Source organism: Abramis brama, assembly GCF_963993115.1.
Source record: "Abramis brama genome assembly, chromosome: 15".
In the NCBI taxonomy this organism is placed as follows: domain Eukaryota; kingdom Metazoa; phylum Chordata; class Actinopteri; order Cypriniformes; family Leuciscidae; genus Abramis; species Abramis brama.
Window position 1 is genome coordinate 33,211,517 of NC_139977.1, and position 25,000 is coordinate 33,236,516.

At 36.9% G+C, this 25,000-nt stretch overlaps 2 protein-coding genes and 1 long non-coding RNA gene across 6 annotated transcripts in view; 1 reads left to right on the forward strand and 2 right to left on the reverse strand.

Annotated features, from left to right (window-relative positions):
• The window catches only part of onecut2 (one cut homeobox 2), a 30,980-nt gene extending 15,379 nt beyond the window's left edge, over positions 1-15,601 (reverse strand). Inside the window, exon 1 of one of the 2 annotated variants that reach the window (XM_084137221.1) lies at positions 14,291-15,601. In XM_084137221.1, coding sequence (XP_083993347.1) covers positions 14,291-15,374 — 1,084 coding nt within the window. In that variant the 5' untranslated portion in view covers positions 15,375-15,601. Of the gene's footprint in view, positions 1-14,280 lie in introns of both variants that reach the window. The other variant, XM_084137222.1, reaches the window with a different exon arrangement.
• A 138-nt stretch (positions 15,602-15,739) lies between these two features.
• st8sia3 (ST8 alpha-N-acetyl-neuraminide alpha-2,8-sialyltransferase 3) overlaps positions 15,740-25,000 on the reverse strand; it is a 20,958-nt gene continuing 11,697 nt past the window's right edge. For 2 of the 3 annotated variants that reach the window (XM_084137225.1, XM_084137223.1), the window contains one exon: positions 22,519-25,000. This exon is cut by the window's right edge. The gene's annotated coding sequence lies outside the window, so the exon portion shown is untranslated. Of the gene's footprint in view, positions 15,836-18,878; positions 18,910-22,518 lie in introns of those variants that run through there. The other variant, XM_084137224.1, reaches the window with a different exon arrangement.
• The window catches only part of LOC311097506, a 17,500-nt gene continuing 10,343 nt past the window's right edge, over positions 17,844-25,000 (forward strand). Inside the window, exon 1 of the long non-coding RNA XR_014609265.1 lies at positions 17,844-18,237. This is a non-coding gene — a long non-coding RNA (uncharacterized lncRNA). The remainder of the gene's footprint in view (positions 18,238-25,000) is intronic.

A 25,000-nucleotide genomic window follows, 5' to 3' on the forward strand; every position in this document is an offset into this window, starting at 1 on the left:
CATATACAGGTATATATATATATATATATATATATATATATATATATATATATATATGAAGAGTTCAGATGCAAAAGCCTCTAAGTGCCATCTGAAATTTCCTTCTAGAATGATCATTTTTATAAAGCTTGTATATTTAAGTTCAGTAATTTCACTTAAATGACAATTAATAGGTAATTTGCATTGCCATTTAAGTGAAATTATTGAACTTAAATATACAAGCTTTATAAAAATGATCATTCTAGAAGAAAATTTCAGATGGCACTTAGAGGCTTTTGCATCTGAACTCTTCATATATATATATATATATATATTACGAATATAACTATTAAACTATTTTGAATACTTAATATATATATTATTATTTAAAAATATATTTTATATATATTGATTTTTAAATAGGCTATATACATAATAAATATTAATATTTAAATTATACTATAATAGAAAAATTATATATTAGAACTATCAAAATTTGAATAGTATATATATATATATATACACAATTACATATATTATTATATATTAAATATCACACAGACACACTCTGTTCTAAAAAGCAGGATTAACACATTAACACGTTTATTCTCATATCTAAAGAGCAATTTTGTTTTATAATTAAAAAATATAGAGCAACTGCATGTAAATTAGTCAGCAAAATCCTTAAGGAATAAGTACAAGATTCGAAATGGAATTGAAATTCATAATTTGTAAGAACAAATCCTAAAGGATCCTAATGAGATCAATACGAATCCTATAAGAAGCAAATAAGATCCTGCTGGAGAAACCAAAGCCCTTTTCTGAAAAAAAATCCTATTTTAGGATTAGGATCCTTTAGGATAATTCTATCAGCAATAAAATTATTTTTTACTAATTAATAGCCTATACGGATTTCTATCCCTAATAAAGATTTTCCGACTAGCATCCCAAAGGTTTGATGTTGAATTCCTCTGAAGACGGATTAATCTCAGGTGTGTGTGTGTGTGTGTGTGTGCAGGAGGCAGACTCTGTTCTCTAGTAAAATACAGGATCAATGTTTACTTCCTCAAGCGCTCTTTACGAGGCCCCGATGGCTTCTGTTCAGTCTCGCTCCGGATAAAAGCTCAGACTGCTGCTTTTGTGGAGCAGTGAATTTCCCCGTCATCATTTGCTATTCTGCTTACTGTGGCCGAAACAATCACACACACACACACACACACACCGTCAATGGTCGTCCACGCAACAGTGACTCCATCAGGACTGACTCTCGTGGTCGCGGCGCTTTACAGTGCGATCAAAAAAGCAATTATATTATTCAAAGGGATTGACCATTTCCGCGGTGGGAGAGGGGTGTCAACTTTGGGCTTTTCTAAAAGGGGTAGGGTTCAATCCATCCGGTCGATCCCTCAGGTTTCCCTGGTCTTTCATCAAACGGGTTAGAGCCGCTCTGGTTTATCTTTCCTCGCTGGCAAATGTAAATCAATGTGTGTGAGAGAGGAAACGTCCAGTGGAATTGTCCTAACCGCGCCGCCGTCATTCGCTGTATGAAAGCTGTCAGTTCAGTGTTGAGTATCAGTTTACACCCTCAGTAATTAACGAGGAACCCGAAGACCATCACCGGCTCGGATATTCAATCAGATGCAGTGGAATTTCATTTGTAGCAACAAAAAAAATTACATTTGGAAACTATAGGCTACTAACACATAAAATAAATAAAAAATCGAATTAAACTGGCAGAATTCAACTGAATGAACTGATAATACAAGGAAACATGTAATTTCTATTTGTCCTGGAAAAACATCAAGCAATGTAGGCTATACATTCATAAATACATTTAAATTAAAATGTGTACAGGATTGCTAATAAAATGTGTATCATAATAATAATTTGGAAGTGATTTAAAAATCTAAGACCCAACTAGATCTACTGAAATTCAAAGAATAAATGAAACTAAAAAAAAACTAATTTCATTTTATACAGTAGGACTATATTTGATTTGTTTATTGATTCTCTGATGATTCTTATAAGCATATATATATATATATATATATATATATATATAATTGCAACTAACATAAGTTTGTTTATAAAATATGTGTATATATATATATTATTATGTAAATAGCCTACTGTATACATATTATGTGTGTGTGTGTATATATATATATATATATATATATATAGGCCTATATATATGTACACACTCACATTAAATAAACAAACTTTTATGTTAGAAGGAATTAATTGACCTTTACATGTATTTAAATCAAAGTGCCACATTTGTACATCGTTTCATGTACATTATTTTCCATCGCTGTAAATGCAGCACAACAAATCAAAGGCATGTTAAAGATATTAACATTAACCAGCATTAGCATCAGCTGAGAAGAAAAGTCTTTTCAGAGATCAAACTAAGATTACAATTCTTTACAATAACAAGCGTCAGGAACATTGAGTCAGGAACATTGACTCATTTGCTATAAAGCATGTATTAAGAAAGTACAGCTGGTGTCCCGCTGACGAGTGTTCTCATCACACGCAGTAGTTTTACTCTCGGTGCATTATGTGCCGTGACTTCACAAAAACAAGCACTGAATTATACATGCGCTGAAAAAACCCTGAGATCAGACGCTTTACAGGAACAGTCCACTGCAGCGCTGAAGCACACACTTATTTGACCAGATTTACACAATGCACTGACTACATAAATAAAACAAAGATTACTGTAGAAATGTCACGTTTGGTTCACTGTTAGTTGCTGTACTTGTGAAATTTCAAAGTAAATCCTACACCAATTCAGATTCAACTTACAATGATTGTGCAATATACCTATCATCTAACATATATCAGGCAATTAATAATATGGCATATCTATGGAAGCTTGTGTCCGCCACAGAATAAAAAATGAAAAAGGTAACTGCGACTTTTTATCTCAGAATTGCATTTATAATTGTGAGAAATAAACTCGCAATTGCAAGAAATACTCGCAATTCTGACTTTATAACACACAATTGTGAGATAAAAAGTCGCAATTATCTTTTAAAATGTTTTATTCTGTTCTGTTCAGTTCTTCTGTATATCAGAGTCAGTGTTTCTGAACTCCTGAAACGCCTCCATTGTAGTCTTGAGTTTCTTCCGGGAACGAACACGTCACAATATTCCTCATTATAATAATTCATACGCAGAATAAAGGGGCGGGGCCTGGTTGAGTTAGTCAACTGTGTGTTAGTGTGTTAAACTGGTGGTTATGGTAAGGGGCGGGACATTTCCCAAACACACTCGAAGCGCTCGACCAATCACAACACACTGCTCCAGCCGACCAATCAGAGCACAGTGTGCTTTTCAGGAGGAGGGGCTTCATAGAGACAGGAAGTAAACAGAGCGTTACTGACAGACTGGGAAGAGAGGAGCTGCAACAATGGAGAATATGAGGAGAATAATCAACATTCAAGCTGGAAAACCTGTTCTAGTAGAGCCTAAAACAACATCAAGACTTCAAATTTCCCATCTCATGCATCTGATTAGAAAAAGCGAGAGATAGGCCTACAGTACAGCGAAACAGAGGAGGAGTGAGGGAGGCGGTGGGTGACATCAGATCAATATTTCGCCACAAAACACGATCAGTAATGATGTTTTCACTTGTTCGGGTGAAACCTCCCCATAACAGATGAGAGAAAATCACTCTTTTTTTAATTCGGCTAGTGTTTCATACTCTCACAGACGTGTGATCTCTCGTGCTCAAACGCTTCCCATCTCAATATCAACCCTTTTCTAAGCATGCGTGTGTGTGTGTGTGTGTGTGTGTGTTAGAGCGAGAGGACTTGCTAAATGCATTATGCTGTAGTCTTGCACTTAGCTGTGTCATTCTGTGCATGTGCGGATATCCTTAATGTGGAGGCCGGACACCTCGCCGAGAGATGGAGGAGGGGAAGGAAAGAGAAACGGAGAGAGAGAGAGAGAGAGCGTCACGCGTTCACTGCAGTGGATCATCTCGCTTCGGCCATCAGCGCCAGCTCCAACAAATACAGCAACCCCGAAATGATTTGTTAACATGCATTCATTAAATAAAGATGTGTGATTCATTAGATCAAGTGCGTGAAATACTGCAGGATATTTTTTTTGTAGTCTCTATGTCTCTTAAAGTCCCCCTGTAGACAATCATTTATCCATTAAAACTCACATACTTAAATGTTTTTCCTCGAAAAATGTCTTAAAATATCTTGAATGTAACTCGACACCCATGCCTCATTTAGTATGCGCGGTTCTATGAATAGACAATCATTTATCCATTAAAAATAATCTTTGATCACCAAAATTACATATTTAAATGTTTTTCCTTGAAAAAATGCCTTAAAATAGCTTGAATGTAACTCTTGTCTCATTTAGTATGCGCGGTTCTATGAATATGCAAATGAGCCCCGCCTCCACTCACTCCCTCAGCTCAGAGATCCACTGGTTGACGATCACACGTTGATCTGATTGGTTACAAGGTAGTTTGTGACGTCAGAAACACCAGCGATTTCAAAGCGTGTTTTTGAGACTGTCTTTGGTTCACTGCAGTTTTAAGGAGGAAATACTCAGCAATGCTGTCGACTTATGAACTTACACATGGTTTGTCTTAAAGCATATTAAAAACACCACATAGACACATAAACAACACTAAAAGCTTGTCGTTAATCAACTTTGGTGATTTTAGAACTATTGTTTTATCATTTCAAACCATTTATAGTTTGTGCATCTATGTTTGCTCTGATATTTGATATTAATGCAATGACATCCAGACATTTTTAAGACACTAGAGGTGAATAAAGTAAAAATCTTAACTAATTAACATCACCAAAAATAAAGGTTATTTTATTGCCATCTATGGATCCATGAAGAGCATTTAACATTCATGAAACCTTTTAATTCCACAAAAGGTTCTATATAATATTTTTTTAAATTTCACGCTAAGAAAACAAAAATTTGTTTACAACTGATTTGCATTGGGGAACCAAAATGGTTATTCTATGAAAAGTGTAGTTAATTTATCACAGTATATTCACAGTTTTTAGGAATAAAATGTTCTGGCAAATGATATATGAACAAACCTTCAGAATATAGACGAAAATATTTCTGCCATCTATGGATCCATAAAGAACCTTTAACATCCATGAAACCTTTGAATTCCACAACAGGTTCTTAATAGTGTAACAAATTATTATTTTTACAACTGATCAATGAATAAAATGTTCTATAAATCTGGCGAATGACATATGAATCCTTCAGAATCTAAATGTGAAGTCTGGTGTAAGTGCTGCCGAGACTCTCTGACGCAATCAGATAAAGTGCAATAAAATAAACACTCAAACTGGTCTGAATGTTATACAGAAACAAAACAGCCCAAAGTCTCCAAAATGACCAGTGCATTTCAGGACCGCTGTATCGCTTGATCTCCATGAGGGACTAAACAAATGTTCCCTGATCAAGTGAGTAAGAGGTCAGAGTTCATCTGACATGATGACATCAGTGGTTCAAAGGTTTGTTGCCAGACAGAAACATCAGCACACTGATACAGCCAATCAGAACGCTCACAAACAATGCTGATGAGGTAACACTCGTCAACAACATCAGCCAGCCGTCCAATCAGCTTCACAAACACACTGAATGCTTACGAGCGCACAGATAAACAGGCAACACTGATTACTGAAGATACATGCGTTTGGAGCTGAATGTTATTTGTTACTCGTATCTTTGTTTGGCAAGAAACAAACTGACTTTAAAGTCCACGCTGATTGCATCACATCCTGAAATTAAAATTTGGTAAAACTTCACAATAAGGTCCCATTAGTCTAATGCATTAACTAGCAAAAACTAATAATGAGCAATCCTCTGTATTTATTCACTTTTGTTAACATAACTTAGTCTGTGTCAGCTCTGGTCCTTCAAATAATACTAGCAGATGCAACTTTTGATTATAATAATGTAATTAAATGTTGAAATTAGCTAAGATTAAGAAATGCATTTTCACTGTTAGTTCATGTTAACTAATGCTGCAAATAGAGTGCAACATCTCCATTCATTTTCTCCATAGGGACACTGATTTTTAACGATAACTTATAAACCTTGAAAGTCAGCTCTATTGTGAGTTACGAGGTTGTTAATCGATGGTGTTTGCTTCCGTTGAAGCCGTTAGCTTGCGTTAATTCAACTCATTCTCAAGATAATCGTGTTTAATAGCCAAATTTGTGGTGAAAACTACATTACCCATGATGCACACAAAAATTCCACCAATCAGAGAGTCGAAACGAGCTCGTTAGCTCCGCCCACTCCCATCAAGCACTGCGAATGATGTAATCAAGTCCCTATGCTCTCAAAATACTTGAATATAAATGCATATGTCATCATTTATACACCTTCACGTTGTTCCAAACCCATAAGACTTTATTTCAAACTTGGAATATAAAAGCAGATATTAAGGATCTGCTCTTTACCACAACAGTATTAATTTAGCTATCAAGCTCCATTAATAACCAAACACACTATAAATCATATCAACAATCCATACTATGTCAAACAAACGTACTTTATGGTCCTATTTTTGGAGTTTGACAGACGTGGGTAATATGAGCTGTCATTTGGAAAAGATTTGCATTAAGATTGAGGATTTCTCCTTTTGCGTGGAGAGATGCATGAACTGCTTCAATGTGATGAGAAAACTGTGTGTCAGATGCATAAATGTAAATGTAGAAACAATTGCAATGGGTTTGTATCTATTCCTCGAACAAAAGCACTATTTAAAAGAACATATGTGTGTGTAAGAGCCAACTGTAAATAATGACCGTGATTCATTACGCAAGTTCTTATCAGCTCCTCTCCTCTGGAAAGCAAACATGAACCTTTCTCTTTCCTCATAGCTGAAGTTAAACGTCGTTGCCTATTCTTTCAGCAAGAGTGGCGAATCATCAAGGAATAAACTTTGCCATGCAGCACACACAAGTTTATTTCTATCATTCATTCGCAGATCACTAACACAAAAGCAGTGCTGGAACACAAACCTCACGTAAAACCATGCAGGCTGAAAGGAAAACTGCGAGACAACCGAATCCCCCACAGATTCCCTCCAGTGATAAGAACATGTTTTCGCTGGATGTTCGGCAGCATTGCAGGAGGTTTCGTGGGGTCGAGAGACCAAAAACACTGGCCTTTGCTCCGGCCGGCGCTGATGATCCCCAATCACGAGACATTCATAATCACAACCTCCAAACTCACAAACAAACACCTACTGCATACACACACCGAGCTGGGAGATATACGAGGAGGATAATACACACAACGCCACGCAAAAGCCTGAGAATACAGAAAATATGGGATTTAAGCGTAAAACGAGGCACTTCTGGCATAAAACCAAGCGTGCTGTCATTAAAGCACAAGCTCTTTTCATCGAAATACTATCATTTGGAATGAAAAATGTTGAATTAATTTAAGCATTTTCCTACTTTCGGACCCTGCTGTAGGAATACGGATAATAAGATACTCATTTAACATTATTCAATGTTCAGAAAGCTATAGATGCCATACATTACCAATATGAAACACCAAACCATAACAGTTTATTTATTTTACACATGTACTTACTATAGTAATAACAGTAGATTATGCATAATTATGCAATTTATCCTAAACCTACAGTAAGTACATGTTGTTACTTAATATCACACAGTACTTAAGGACACATGAAAATAAGGTGTAACCAAGAATATTAATATCTCTATGGAATATATAGCAGATGAATGTGAGTTTGGTCAATTTAAACATATTCATACGTCTTACGAGGAAAATATATACAACGTGACGCAAAAGTCTGAGAACACAGAAAATATGGGATTTAAACATGGAAATTAAATAAATTTTAAAATTGAAGCATTCTGTCTTTAAAGCACAAGCTCTTTTCATCAAAATTACTATCATTTGTCATGAAAACTGACTTTCGAACCCAGCTGATTTATTGAAACGAGGCAAAAGGAAATATGTGGCAAAAATAATAAATATACTCATTTAACATTATTCAATGTTCAGAAAGCTATAGATGAGTGAAACATGTAACACCAAACTATAAAGAATATGGGGTTACACTTTATTTTAAGGTGTCAGTGTTAAAGTGTAATTATATATTTAAGTACTGAGTAATATATATGTACTTACTATAGAGTTAGGGTAGGATTAGGGTTAGTTGCATGTAATTATGCATGATTTACTGTTATTACTATGGTAAGTACATGTAACATATGCAACAAGGACAATGTAAAATAAAGTGTTAGCAAATATGGTAACTATTTATTTTAAACATGTACTTACTATAGTAATAACAGTAGATTATGCATAATTACATGCAACTTACCCTAAACCTACGGTAAGTACATGTTACTTAATATTACACAGTCCTTAAGGACACCTTAAATTTTAATAACAGTTAATATTCTTGGTTACACTTTATTTTAAGGCTAAATAAAATAAAGTGTAACCCAGAATATTAACATATTAATATTAACATAATATTATCTCTATAGAATATATAGCTAAGTGAAATACGAGTCTGGTCAATTTAAACATATTCAAACGCCTTACATTTTAGTCTCTGATTTAGAACGTCTTGTAACGTCTACTAGAATAACAAAGCGTAATCTTCGTAATATAATAGGCAATGCTGATTTTTTTTATAATCCTAATGTAATGTCAGGACATCTTCCGTGTGATTAGATTAGCCTGTTTTAAGCAGATTGGCAAAATCAGTCGTTCAATCATATTTCTGCCGGGATTATTTCAGTCTCTCGGCCCGGGTTACACACTCATCGGCTTGAGAAGAGAATCTCATCACTAAAAAAGGTCCTTTAAAGCAGCGTAAAGCCATTATGATTATCCGAGGCAAGCGTCCCGGTCTCTGTGAAGGTCACCGGGCGCAGGCCTGCGATTAAACTCCCTGCTAGAATTCACTGGAAAACATCCACGCTTGGTTATTCCTTCATCCCGGCGGCTTGATCAGCTCTAATGATCTTTTACCGGCGGCTCGCGGCTCAGAATAGCCCGTCAGGAGTCTCTTTAGCGTGGAGTCAGTCGGTTTCTGCTGGGAACCTTCCTCCAGCGTCAGCTTTACTGGAACAGGTCCGGATCGGGTTCCAGATCAATGCGAGCTGGGTGCACACGTTTATGTTATTGTTGCCAGCATTAATGCCCTTTTAATCTTTAAGAGATTACACGCATTGATCCGCCGTCGTTCAGCAACACATATTTGTTTGAGAAAGTGACATAACTCACACACATTACTGAACGGCAGGACGAAAATAAACTGGTATTTTGGGCTGGTTCTAGCCCTCGTCAAGCAAAAACAGATCCATGACTGGCCTGGCATTGAAGATATGCTCTGCTGGCCTGTATTATTCCTTTGCATCTTTACATCCAAACCTAAAGGTCACAACCTCAGCGGACATTGAACAATATATCGGCCAGGCCTGGCTATTTGGAGTCTATGCGCAATTTGCAGCTTTCAAGTTTTTAAGAGAATTTCATAGGGCATGCTGTGCAATTATATATATATATATATATATATATATATATATATATATATATATTATAATTTGTTTGCATCTTTGCATCCAAACCTAAAGGTCACAACCTCAGTGGTCATTGAACAATATATCGGCCAGGTCTGGCTATTTGGAGTCTATGCGCAATTTGCTACTTTCAAGTATTTTAACAGAATTTCATAAGACATTATGTGCAATAAAAAAAATGTAATTTCATAGTTTTGTTTTAAATCATTAAATCACTATTAGCATTTATCATATACATGCATTCTATTGATTGTCGACCACTTTTTCTACCAATACAATAGACGGTGGTGTCCAAATATCTGAGACTGCAGTGAAAATCTGGGACTTTTTTACATGCAAACCTGGAAATAAATTATATATATATATATATATATATATATATATATATATATATATGAAGAGTTCAGATGCAAAAGCCTCTAAGTGCCATCTGAAATTTTCTTCTAGAATGATCATTTTTATAAAGTTCAGTAATTTCACTTAAATGACAATTAATAGGTAATTTGCATTGCCATTTAAGTGAAATTATTGAACTTAAATATACGAGCTTCATAAAAATGATCATTCTAGAAGAAAATTTCAGATGGCACTTAGAGGCTTTTGCATCTGAACTCTTCATATATATATATATATATATATATATATATATATATATAGAAAAGGTAACAATTTACAATAAGGTTTCATTTGTTAACATTAGATAATGTATTAAAGGACAATTCCGGTGAAAAATTAACCTAGGGGTAATTAACACATGGTTACCGAGTCGATCGTTCCCTGCGATGCGTTTTCATGAAAATCGAATGTAAAGAGTTTTATCTCTAAAAACAGATTAGCTCATAGCAGTAGTATATGGGGCACAGAGTAAGTAAAAGTAAATCGCTAGTTAATACCACTAACAAGGCTCAAAATAGCCTCACACTAACACGGTAACATAATGAGGGTCCCTACATGCAAACCGAAGCATTGAGAACTTTGTAAGTGTACAGACAGTTTAATAAGAAGATACTTTATAAAGACAGTGCATTACGCGTTTACAGACAGGCGTCATCTTGGAAAACAGTCTTGACTAATCGAGTCACGAACGCCGTGCTAAGTGAGCTGGTCGATAGGAATTACGTTTGTGAAATATAACTTAGCACGGCGTTCGTGACTCGATTAGTCGAGACTGTTTTCCAAGATGAGAATGGCTGTAAACGACTTTTCTCCAGTGTTGTGACGTATTTCCCAGTGAAACGGAATATTGAACAGCGGGCAGGGTTTTACTCTAGCGCTCCTCCTCTCCATCTCTCGCTCATAACAGACTAACGGTTTGAGGGGAGTGGTTAAGCGTTTCCCAACCCAATTCCTCAAACCTACGTCATCAGAGAAGGTCCTCCAACGCAGAGGGGAGGGGCATTTTCAGATTTTGATTAAAGATTACGAAGCCAAAAAATTTTTTTGTGTGGATTGACTTGCATGGATGAATTGTTCACCACAAAACGATCAATTTAGGCAAACAAAGTAAATATGGTCAATTTTGATTTCATGTGGACTTTAACTAATGTTAACAAATGCAACTTTTGATTTTATTGATGTATTAGTAAATGTTGACATTAACATTAAAAAGATTAATAAATGCTGTAGAAGTGCAGTTCATTAATTCATGTTAACTAAGGTAGTTAACTAAAGAACCTAATTGTAAAGTGTAAAGTTTTTCTAAGATCAAATGTCAGTAAATGAGTGCCAATGATCATGTGACAGACTCTTTCATAATGTTTTGCTGTTGCAAATACTGAGACCTTCACAAATTCTCCACAAACTTTCCACTCAAATTGTGATGCTGCTAATATAATTTGTGAGTGGAAGTTGTGCTCTCAGACTTTCCACTGTATCTAAAGATATTTCATATCTTCTCGATCTGCAAGAGTCAGTGCAGAAGCTCAGATGGAGAGAGATGGCCTGGCGTAGGTCGGGGGTATATTTATCCGTCTCTTATTTACGGGACCCGGTGTTTCTCCAGCACCTGGGCTCTTTTTCAATCTCCCCGTCCTGACTGGTATAACGGCGCTTGTCCCCTTTGATCATCTAGTTAATAAAGTTGTTTGTGAGCCGTGGACGGCCCGGGCTGAGGTTCGTCTCTCTGGCTGATTGCTTGTGCGCTGTGACTGGAATGAGCTGCAGTCAGACGCCACCTTTCATTTGACTAAATTAATAGTGCAAAGACAGGCTCGTTTCGCCGTGACATCATGCATCTGCACCGCAACACTCTTGGAAGAAAAGATTCTATTTAGAACCTTCAAGTGTTCCGTCAGGCGCTTCATACAGTATCTAGAACCTTTTAGCGGTTCCATCATTTTAATTACATTTGATCATTTAAAACATACATTATCACTTTAAATAACTTGTTAAACATAAAAGTATTATGCAATTATTTAAGACATTTCTCATTGTATAGAATTTGGTTTAATGCCTTAATAACTTTCATGAATAAGACTCAAACAGTAGAGCGTTGGCGCTTGCAACGCCAAAGTCAAGGGTTCGATTCCCAGGGAAAGCAAGAACTGATAAGAATGTAAATGTGTACTTTGAAGTCGCTTTGGATAAAAGCGTCTGGCAAATGCATAAATGTAAATGTAAAGACATTACATAATTCATATCTATGTAGATTCAAATTTGAATATCTATAACATTTCATGACAAATCATTGCAAATGACTCTGAAAGTTGTGCAAATATACATGAAGATCACTATTTAGAAATGAACAGCATCTTCAATGAAAGCAGGAAAATCTGCCCGTCACATGATCAATGACACTCATTTCCTAACATTTGATTAGTCGCCTAGAAATACTGCACAATCAGAAATATGTTTCCAGATTTAAATATTGAAGAATGTATTAATATTAAAAAAAAAAAAAATGCTGGTGATTTTGGACCCCATTATAGGCCTGTATTAAGTTTCATGATGTTCACCTAGAGTCAGTTATGTTCAGCATTATATAAAGGCTTTTTGCCGAATGCATGACTTTACAGCGAGGTTGTTATGCACGTAAAGGTTTAATTCAAGCACAGTGAGCAATTCTCTCTGGGTCAGGCATTTATGATGTCATTTATGATGTCATGATGTGCAACTCCTCATTGTTTGTTTCACATTCTTTCCCGAAACGCTGAACAAAAGGCAGGTGCTGGGCTGCACATCTCTGCCTGTTTAACCCGAGACAAGGTGACGTTTTGTGCGTTGAGCTGAGGGTCACGCAGAGATTTCTATCAATAATTCATCGAGCCGCTGCAGCCTCTGTTCTTCTTTTCAATTCCCCTGCAGATCACATAATACCTTCCCCCCAACCCAAAGCCATCTGTGAGACCAGAGCCCTGCAGGGAAACAGCATTAAAGCACCTAACCAACATCTCCAATGAAGCTTCACAGCCTTCTGTTTCCAATCATATTCTTGGTGAAAGAAAGATGCATTTGTGTGTTTACAAAACAATCACCTCGCAGGGAATCTGGCTGTGCGTTTCCAGCATTTCATCAATGCATATTCAAAGATTAAACGACGCTCACGATGGAATGTTTTGATAAAGATGCCTGTGTTTCGGCATGTGATCGGCCGTGCAATTTAACTATTGTTGGCTCAATCCTCACGCTCTTTCTCCAAACCCTTTTGTTGACAACTGGAATAGTTGTTATTTAAGAAATGCACCTGATTTTTTACAGAAACATCTGAAGCCTTAATGCACAGGCTATATGCGTCTGTGTTGCACAATGCATGAGGCATCAGAGCTGTCCATTATTTCAGTGAATAATTGTGCATCACCCTACAAATTAAAAATCAATACGCGCCAAGCTTTTATTTTAATGCACTGATAGGATGCTATTCAACAGCACGACACCTACAACACATCCAAACTACACTGAAGCTGGAAATCCAGCTCTGGCTTTTTCTTCTTCAGCCGAACAAAGGAAAAGGGGGTCTGCACCGCCCATCGCTAGAGGGGGCAACAAGCCTGATGTAGCGGGGCAGGAGAGGGAATAACAGTCCAGTAATTACCAACACATCCCTATTCAGCACCTCTCTGAAAGGCTTTTCTTTAACACACACACACACACACACACAGACTAAAGCGCCTCTTCCACCACAACACGCCATATCCACCAGCCTAACTTGTGTTTACTGAATATCTTGAGTATTTTAAAGTAAAAGTGAATGTGGAGGTAAACAATAGACACGCTGCGGATCGAACTAAAACATCAGCTATTCACTTTAAAAAAATAAAGGGTCTTTATTGGATTATAGTTCCATGAAGAACCTTGGAATCCTTCCATTCCACAAAAGATTCTTTAGATTTTCAAAATATTCTTTATACTAAGAATTATTTTTTTTTATTTTTAAGAACTGATCCTTATTCTCTGGGGAACCAAAAATGGTTATTTTATGAAATCACTATTGGAACCTTTATTTTTAACAGTGTGTATATATCAACAACACCTGTTTTTAAGTCGTGGTGCAACTCTGGACGTTTATAAACAAAATAAACACCTTTGTGCGTGAAATAAACAATGCACATTAAATGTCACGAAATGAGCCTTTAGAAATAAATATATGATGCACACAAGTCAATGAATGTGCATTGCCCCTTAATAAAATAAACATGATGATAAGGGTTGATCCTCCACTATTTTGCCAATCAAATCTCCATTTACACGAAAGATTGTTTAAAAAAGCAGATACCTTGTCTTACCTGCAAGCCGAAGGGCCGACATCCTCTGAAACTCGGGCTCTTGTAACCACTTCCACATGCGGCGAAACGTCTCTCGGCCGGACTTGAGTTTACTCCAGGGTTTGGGGTTCCGCAGGAGGTCGGACAGGGTTCCCTGCGAGCGGCACAACACCCGCTGAGCGAAGATGGCTTGCGGGATACTATAGCGCTTGAGCTCGGCCGTGATGCGCTGCGCCACTTCTTTCGTGTTGATCTCTTCCAGCTGACCCGAGCCGCCAGAACCCGGCGCTCCGGAGGAGGAGGGCGGTCTGTCCCGGTTGGAAGCCAACACGGGCCCGTGGGATTGAGGGTGGCACCCGTGCATCCCGTTGAGATGCGGCATCATGCCCGCGGTGGGGCCACCGAGGCCTCTGGAGAGGTGCTGGTCCCCTCTGGCCAGCATGGCAGTGTGTGCGTCAAAGTTGGAGCTTAACATCTTATCGTGCCCGTGCGCGCCGTAGTTGTGGAGCGTTGGTTGCGCGTTGTGGATGTTGCCCAGAGGGGACAAGCTTTGACCCATCCCGCTCATATCTTTGTGGTAGGGGCTGTAGATGTTATTCATGGCTGGTAGAGTCCTCTCGTCCCGCATGAGAGTGAAGCTGCCGCTCACGTTCCCAGAGAGACGCTGGTGGTGGTGGTGGTGGTGGTGATGCGGATGGTGGAATTTGTCGGATACTGTGGAAATGGGAGGCAGGGGCTGAAGCGGGGTCAGGGTGGTGTATGTGCCGCTCATCCCGGGTGGGGAGGTGTCGCACGGCATGCTCATGGCGTGATGAAGCGGTAAAGAAAGCTCAGGACGATACTCTCCTCCCGCGCAACCTCCACCACCACCACCGTCCAGTATCGATGCCATACTGGACACCATCGCGGAGCGCGACGGCGCAACGCTCAGATCCTGGTGTATCCGTAGCGAATTGCGGTTGTGATGAGGGCTGTGGCTCATCAAGTCCTGCTCATGGCTTATTCCGGCATGAAGGTTGCCAATGTCCATTGTCATCTCTGGGTTCATGGCGTACGCATCCAAATCCTTGGCCAGGCATCGATAGGCGGTATAGGCAGTCTTCATTCAGTCCATTGATTTATGTCCAGCTTTGTGCTAGGGATGGGTTTTCTCTCCTTTTTTTTTTTTTTTCTTTCTTTTTTTTTTTTGGTTTTTTTTTTTGGTTGTGCTAAGGCCTCTCGGTTTTTTTTCCCCCTAATAAATAAAAAACACCGATCTCTATCAGACGGGCCAGTGCTGATTTCTCCCCATGTCCGAGCCCTCTACTCCTCCTGCGTCTTCTGTTTGGGCAGCTGGAGGTGTTCGGGGTGGGCTTTGCTCCGCGCGCACCCGACCCTGCTGAAAGGGGAGGAGACTTCGCCTTGACTGACGCGTCACCCGTCTAATCGCGTTGCTCGTGAGTGCAGCTCATTAGCGCGCTGGCCAATCGCTGAGCCCGTTCGGAGCGGCTGTCTTTGCATCTGGAATCTGGCGTCAGACGGTCCCTTTACTGTCATTCCGAACGGATCATTTAGCCAGTTCATCCACTACACAAACATAAAATTCACATAAACACAATCACACAATATCATGTGCAATTTAACTGTAAAATAACAAAATGCAGAACAAACTTCTAATGTACTATTTATTCTATATTTTGTGCATTAGTGTGTAATTTGTGTATTGGCTAAATTAGTGCATGTTTATGTTTTTTTTTTTTATTCGATGGATTAATAGAACTCTCTTACTGTAAAAAAAAAAAAAAAAGATAGGCCTAAATGAGTTAATGCAACATATGTTTTTACTTGTTTTAACTCATTAAAATGAGTTAAGCAATTTTCAACTTTTTTTATAAGTTTTACAAGATTAAACTCTTAAATGTAATTTAACTCAAATGACTTACACATCTAAATTGATTGTACTTAAATATGTAATCTATCTATCTATCTATCTATCTATCTATCTATCTATCTATCTATCTATCTATCTATCAAAACATCAGTCAGATTTCAATCAAGTTAAACAATAACTGCACATATGCTTAATTGTCAAGTCATATTTTTTTGTTCGTGTTTTCTGATCATTTATCACTGGCTCATTACATAAAGGCCTACTTTACATTATTAGTTACTTTACATTATTAGTTAAAATATGAATTATGCATATTAATTTCACAGTGCTGTATAGTCCACAATGGGCCTGTAAATATAAGGATAGCACACACTGTAAATACGAGCCGAATTTTCTCCATTGTATTTGTAGTAAATTTGCGAGGGTTGATTTAATGCTTTATAGCTTCGAAACACTGTTAAATGCAGGTGTCTAAGAAATATGCAGTGCAAGACTTTTTTTTAGTAAGTTCTACATGTTTCACAGTTCCACTGATCCTTTTCACGTTAGAGTTAGTCTAAATCGATCAATGCTCTCGCAGAGTAACTTCTTCACGCGCATTATGGTCTGATCCGGCTTGAAGTGATTCAGAAGTAACAGATTTCTCGAATGCCGGTTGCTATTTTCTTTAGAGGATGCGCAGATGTTGCTTTTGTTTAAAGCGACTGTAATTAAGGATGAGCGACAGAAGTCTGAAAAGCGTGACCTATTTTTCTTTTGATCAGCTGTCAGAGGAGGAGCAGGAGGAGCCGGAGGAGCGGGGGCCCGGGCTCTCCACAAGACTCTTCCCGGATTTTCAGCTGCCACAAATTGGAGGAAAAGTGGCCGTACCTGCCGCGCGCGACTGGAGCAAACCCAGAGACGGACACTGAGGAGTTTGATTCTGCTCGGGTGTTTTTGTGCTGCTTTGCTTTGGCACACTTCAACACAATGCAAAGAATCACTGACTGAAAAAGGCCCTTATTCATGTCAAAGAAAATCGATATTTGAAAGAAGAGAGAGAGAGAGAGAGAGAGAGAGAGAGAGAGAGAGAGAGAGAGAGAGAGAGAGAGAGAGAGAGAGATCAAACGTGCACGTTGTTTTCTTTCTAAATGCATGTAAAACTCTAAATTCTCAACTCACTTTATACCAACTTTAACAGGAGGACAAATTATCCAACGTCCACTTATTTATTTATTTTAATAAACCTAACCTAAAACCTAAAAACTACATGCGTTTTCCCCCACTAAATTTACACAAAAACATGATAACAAAAATATGCATTGTTAGGCTATCCGTTACAATACTTTTCTAAATAAAATAAAAACACTGTTAAAAAATTATATGATCAATACGTTGACAACATATAGGGTATTTTTACATTGCTTTAACTCATCAAAACAAGTTAAGCAATTTTCAACTTTTTTCAAAGTCTTTAATGTAATTTAAGTTGAAATGACTTAAACATCCAAGTCGATTGTATTTAAAAAATTCACTGTAATTTTTTTTACAGTGAATTTGAGTAATGAAGAAGAAAATGGAGTACAGCTTATTAAAAATATGTTTACAGGTTAAAGATTAGGTAATTATGAACGGAGTATAAATGCATATTTACTGGATGCATAAAATAACCTACATATTTTAAAATGTGCATAATCTGGTGCTATTTAAACATTAAAATGCTGACCAATTCTTGTTTTCTCTAAGATCTGATATCTCATTGCAATATCACACTCTGATCAAAGTTTGCTCTACACATGACACAACACCGAAACTACTTGATTTAGAGCAGAAAGGCTAGTTAGTTTCAGACAGATGTTCAGATGTGATGAGATTAACTCATCTGAATGGATTAGGTGTGTAAATTAAATACACTTGAGTTTGTTATCATCACGCAAAAGCTAAAGAGGCCCGAGTAACTGTTGGACTGGGCTTTTTCTCCCCGTGTTCCCTCACTCCGACCATCTGCTGTGTAAGAGCTCTGTATCGATCAGAATCAATGCGCCTCGGACCGCATGATGACCGTGTGCCGTTACTGCCGTCAGTTTCTGCATCTGTTCCTGTGACCCGGCAGCTCTCGGTAAGTCTCGGACCTTCCTCGGCACTTTAAACACGCTCGTGCTGTCAGTCATAAGATGAAATGCTGTTTATGGTTATGTGCGTCAACACGCACGCGGACGCTTTTCTCCAGAGCTTTACAGGAGCGCGAGTCACAAACCCAATCACCCGCGTTTATCAGAGAAACATCCACGCGTGAGAAAGAGGTCCTTCTGAATTACTGTTTTTGCTATTAAATTCATTTAATATTTTTTAATGCGATAGCTCTCTTCAATAAATGCTGTTCAATGATTCTTTGGGTGATAATATGTTTATGTGACGCTAGTTGAAAACTGATGTAGTTTGCGGATATTCTCGGTGATTTCCGCGTATTTAAAATGTCATTAACTTGAATAGACACCGTTAAAGAAGCACGTGCAGCACTTTCTGAATGATAAATGAGATTGTTTGAGGGTTTAGAAAGGCATGTCATTCATGTCATTATAATGTCATTATGCCAACATTATCTCTGTCGCTCTTTGAATTTTGTGACATAGCCTATAATATTAATTTATTAATAATAATAATATCTGTGCCGTTTTGTCCTGCGAAAATTATACTAGCCTACTGTATTTTAGTAATATTTACCTTTTTTTTTTTTTTTTTACCTTTAGTATTATTTACCTTTTTTCCAGCATCTTCAGGGCCTCGAGATCTGACCAAACAAAACAAAACCACTTTTTATAAGCAGACACAAGAGATTTGAAAGTCCTGTGGTGGTTTGTGGTGGTCACGAGACTTTCAGAAAACATGAAACGTGTTCACACACACACACACACACACTCTCTCTCTCTTTCTCTCTCTCTCTCTCTCTCACACACACACACACACACACAATTCTCGTGCATAAAATGCTTAACAGGTGCGCAGAGATTTAAAAAAAAACTAAAGTTATGAAGTTACACATGCGTGTAAATCTGCACGACTCGTATCTCACGTGAGAATAATGTGCAATAGATGGTGTTCAAAAATTAATTCAATTTTCGCGTTGTTGTTTTTAGCAGGAGAAATCAGACTGAATTAGTGATGCATAAAAATAGACATATGATTTTTTTACGACTTCAAATTATGTACCGGATTATAGGAGGTTATTCTTTTTTTTCTGTTATGAACCCGCTGGACTAAAAAAATCATTATTTTAAAGACTTAATTCTGAGCTTAGAAAAAAAGGTTTAAACGCAACACGAGGTTAATATTCGACATAATATTACTTTTTATCAGTGTTTTTATTCCTTCCTTAAAGAATAGGTCTGACGTTATTAAATAACGTTTAACATGTTATACGCCGTTTACATGTGATTTTGTTTGTCGGATTTTAAGACACATTTGTATGCATGAATGTATAGGCCTATGTATGTATATGTATGTATTGGCTGTAATCTAGAGTTGAAGTCAGTGTGAAAGTGTGTGAGATGGTGCAGAGAGGGTTTGTGTTTCTGATGATCATATTGATTGTTTTGGGTGTTCAGGGTTAATTAATAACTGCTCTTGTTTTGCATGTGTGAGCGGTTTAACATGCAAGTGCTTGTTCTTCCTCTAGAAGAAAACCTCCATATTGTTATGATAACGTCTCTATTGCATATTTCCACGCGATATCTTCATCATGTCAAATTCAGCACTGCTGAAAGGCTGTGCTTTGCTTGCTGTGTTTCAGGCCCCGTGACCTTTAACCCTCGACACTTTCACCTCATTGTGTCCATGAAAGACACGCAGACAACAGCGCAGATTCTTCAGTCCTCTTATGTGTGGCACACTAAATAAAGAGAATAAGAGAGGAAAATGGGTGTAATGTCCTAATAAACGAATGAACGCAAAAGTTATAATCTGAGCCTTTCTATAATTTCATAATTTTCACTGAAGAAAAGAAAATTAATTTTACTATTATAAACTATTATAATTATTACAGACTATTATAAAACCTTGCTGTAACTAATATGACATAAAAAAATAACACTTTAACACAGTTTAATTGACTATAGTGACATGAACTATACTTTTAAATCATTTGATGTTAATTTCAACATTTACACTACTAATTACATTATTCAAATCAAAAGTTACTAACAAAGATGAATAAATGCTGTAACAAATGTATTGCTCATTGATAATGTTAGTTATTAACCAGTGTTAACTAATGGAGCCTTATTGTAAAGTGTTACTGAAAAAAATATACAATTGACAACAACAAAAAATAAACTCTGCATTAAAATGTTAAATTGTGCATTAAAAATCTAAATTATACACACAAAAAAAAAAAGGTAACCTAACATCTAAATTACCTGGTCAGAAATGCATACTTACATGCAGTGTGTTAACTCTTTTTTATGGGTTAAATCAGGTAAAACAATCACAGGTTATCTCTTCTTCAAAATGTGTAATAATTTTAAATGCTTAAAATACAGAGTAAATCTGAAATAATAAATGTGTCATTATACGCATTTGTGCCGTCAAATACAATACAACAATACAATTGAGTGTGTGAGTTTGAGTGTGTGTGTGTGAGTTTTGAGTGTGCGTGTGTATGTGTGTGTGAGTGTGTCTGTGTGTGTGTATGTGTCTATGTGTGTGTAAGAGAGTTGTATTGATTATCTGAAGCTGGTTTGCATTTCTATCTTTTGCTCAGAACCGCAGAAACTGTTCATGTTCATGTCACTTCTGATGAATATCAGATAGTGTGAGGTCACACACACAAATATACTTACTAATCGATCTCAGAGCTTAAATAAAAGTGTTTCTGATGAACAAAAAAACTGTAATTGTTCATTGCATGCAGCAGACTGTTGTTATTAAGATTTCTTAAGAATAATAAATGTATTATATAAAATGTAAACTCTTTCCATTGCTCGTGTCTTCCAGCAAAATCATATAGGCCTAACTAAAATTATTATTATTATCAATTATTATTATCATCAAAAATGGTATTATAGGGTCTCATCTATTAACATTAGTTAATGCATTAACATAATATATGTTATAAAAAATATACACACATAAATAAACAAAGACTTGTATGAACCTTACTGTAAATTGTTACCAGTTAATTTATGTAGACTTTGTTTTTTTAAGTCTCAAAATCATAAAATTGATCATAAAAGAAGAAAATGTGCACAGACCTTCATGAACAGAGAAGGAAAGGGTTCGGTTTGCTGCTTTTCCTTTTTCCTCCTCAAATTGATTTTCCATGAATGGAGAAGCACAAACGGCAGAAGCGTGCAGCGCACAAATGAAATCATACTAGACAAACCCTGCACTTTCACACACAGACACTGTACGATCTGTCTGTGTAGAGATTAATAACTCTATGTATATTTCACATCCGACTGCATATCCCGATCTGATCCTGTCATTAGAGATAGCCAAGCGTCATATTAAATCATACTTGAACATTTTGATGATTGACCACATAGTAACAACATCAGAAATATTGATCAAAACAACTAAAACAGTCATTGAGTTGTACGTGGAAATGAAAGATATTTCTACGTTTCTGCAAACGGTCAGTGAAAGATCTAAAGAGACAAAGCCGAGGGGTTGTTACATCATTCTGTTTGAACTTTGACCTCTCTTTAGGCTCAAAGGTCAGAGGTCAAAGAAGACACGAGAGCCAAACGCAGCCTGACACACGCCACGTCTATTTATTTCACATAAAACAAACTAAATTTAACACAATGTGTGAGATGTCTATAATGTCTATATTAGTATACATGTATATATATAACTATATTTTCCAGTTTTCTCTGTGTAATATATATATATATATATTTGCTGTATGTTGCTGTATTTTAACGACAAAGCAATTTCATGTATGCATGAAGTGCATTACAAACATTGGGGAAAAAAAATATATATCCGGTATATTGTCGGTGATCAATGTTTTCTCTTCCTCTGCGCATGGATTATCAATAACATTTCTCATGTGGTGTTGTCTTTGATTGACGTTTTGTGTTTTAAATCATGTTCAGAAGGACCTTTAAAGGTAATTTCGTCTTAAACATCCTCTTTAATGGTGAAGTATTGAACTCTCCTCACCATATAACCCTGATTTATGACTCATAACTGTAAACAAAACAGCCAAAAATGATTGCTTAAGGAATATTTCTGATGGCCATTAGACCGCCAATCGAAACATCCACAGATAAATCTATTTTACATGCTGGACACTGTAGAACTGAATATTGGTTGTGTTTAAAAACATTGTTCAATTAAATTAAAATAATCATTAATAGTTCAAAATGTTGTACATGATATCAGGTGTGGTTAAACATCACTGATGTAAAATATTAACTGGCACATATGACACAACTTTGATGTCTGAAACTGAAGTTTATTCTCTCTGAAACAATCAAACATCGACAGGAGCTTAGTTCTGCGTTTACAATCGAAGTGATCCACATTTAAAGAATTAGAAAATAACACTTCACACACACACACACACACACACACACACACACACACACACACACACACACAAATTAGTTTCGTTTAAGGTGCCCCTATTATGGTTTTTCGAACATGACCTTTCATGCAGTGTTTGTGAGTGTAAAAGGTCTGCAAAGTTTCAAAGATCAAAGTGGACGACAAATACAGTCACATCAGTTCTGAACTGCCTGAAACAAGTCGTCAGTAATTCACACAAAATGCGTTTTTGCTAGAAAAAAAGGTCTAGAAACGCATTTTTTTAAAAGTTGAACTATAACTTGAGCACCGCGTTTTCAGAACGAGACGGTTCGATTCGAAAGCAACTGTCAAAGACGTTCGTCTAGCGCGCGTTTACATTGAAAAACAATTGAAAAGCAGTGATGTGGAATGTAATAAAGTCTCAAAGTGCAGATAAATTAAGTTTTTGTCTCCCAAAAGAAGCGATTCCTGCCTGAAACGAGTCGTCAGTAATTCCAGTCGCTCTTCCTGCTGAACCTGTGTAGGTTTGTTACTAATTTGCATAATGCCAGTCTCTGGTCTTGATTGGCTGAACAGCGTCTCTTAGCTCCGCCCTCAAACACTTGTTTATCTGAGACTGGAAGAGATTGGTTCGTCTTGTTCGTGTCGAGAAGACGCTGTTTTCTGCTGACAAAGCAAATCCACTTTGATGAGATTGATACGGTAAAACCCACGCCATCGTTACTGTTCGTATCACTGTGATCAAGAGCTGAGAGTCAGATATGATAATGAGCGTTTAGTTTCTGACCAATCACAGCACACTGGGCCGTCTGACCAATCAGAGCAGAGCGGCTCTCAGAGAGGCGGGGTTTAGAGAGACAAGCGTTTCAGACACTGAGAGAAAAGAGCTGATGCTGCAGTGGAGATTATGAGGAAATTAAAGTGTGTTTTGATCTTTGATGCATGTAAAGCATGTACAATAGCATAATAGGAGCACTTTAAATTTCTCTTAAATGATTCTAGTGATCTCAAGATATGGTGCCAGAAACACATCAGAAACTCAGAGGAGCAATCGAAACACATTCAGAACTTGGAAACAAAGACAGATACAATCAAAAGAAGTCGGTATTATCAAAACAACAAACTGCATTCAACATTCAAAAAGAGTCCAGAGTCTCGGGTTCCTTCGGGAAAGAGTATTATATACAGCGTAGATACAGATAATGTCAGTTTACAGCCGGAGAACAGAAAGAAAGATTCCCAGTGAAGGTCGAGTGTCTAAAACAGGCTTTCTAAAACTATCCTGGAATATGCTGAACATCAACATGAAGAATAAACACAGCAGGGTGTTTCTGATGGTGTGACTCTCTCTTTCTCACAGGCTTGAACAGAAATACAGTAAAACAGCATGTTTCGAAAAATAACTGTTTTCTATTTGAATATATTTTAAAATGCAATTTATTCCTGAATTTTCAGCATCATTACTCCAGTCTTCAGTGTCACATGATCCTTCACAAATCATTCTGATATGAGGATTTGATGATCAAGAAACATTTATGATTATCATCAATGTTAAAAACAGTTTGATATTTTTATGGAAACCTTGATATGTTTTATTTTTCAGGATTATTTGATGAATAGAAAGTTCCAAAGAACAGCATTTATTTGAAATGGAATCTTTTGTAACATCATAAATGTCACTTTTGATCAAATTAATGCATCCTTGATATTAATTATTTACATTTTTGAATAGTAGTGTTCAGTAAATAATGGTAAATTCTCACCTTTTAGATTCTGGATGAGAAAAACAACCCATGATATCAAAACATATTGTTGAGATTATAAAATCAGAGTGAGCAGTAATATCACAAGTTTGGATGTGAACACTTTTATATTATGGAAGTGGCCAATATTTTAATATTTTGCATATTTTTTCAATTAATTTCACTTATCTCACTTTAACCTTACATTAGGAAAAGAAACTTTTGCGAGGAAAATTCTTTGGTAAATGTTATGTTGATTTTACACTTCTCTATGTTCATATAATATATGCATATATGAAAAAGAAATGACTCAAGAACATTTCTGTCAGTGTTAAACAGACAAATAAGCAAGACAAGATTAATCACACTGACAACCGAGTCCAACTTTTTAGACGCTCAGCGTTTTGCAAATGGATCCTCAGTAATATGATCAGGGATTGGAACGTTTCCACTGTCTCAGCCAATCACGTCGTCTGTTAATCATCTCAGCCAATCAATTTGTTTGTTAATCCGCTTGGTCTTGCAAAAACAAATTTGCATGTCCTGGTTGATGGACTGATCACCGTCAAGACTAATTAACCAACATCTTCGGCCAATATAAAGTAT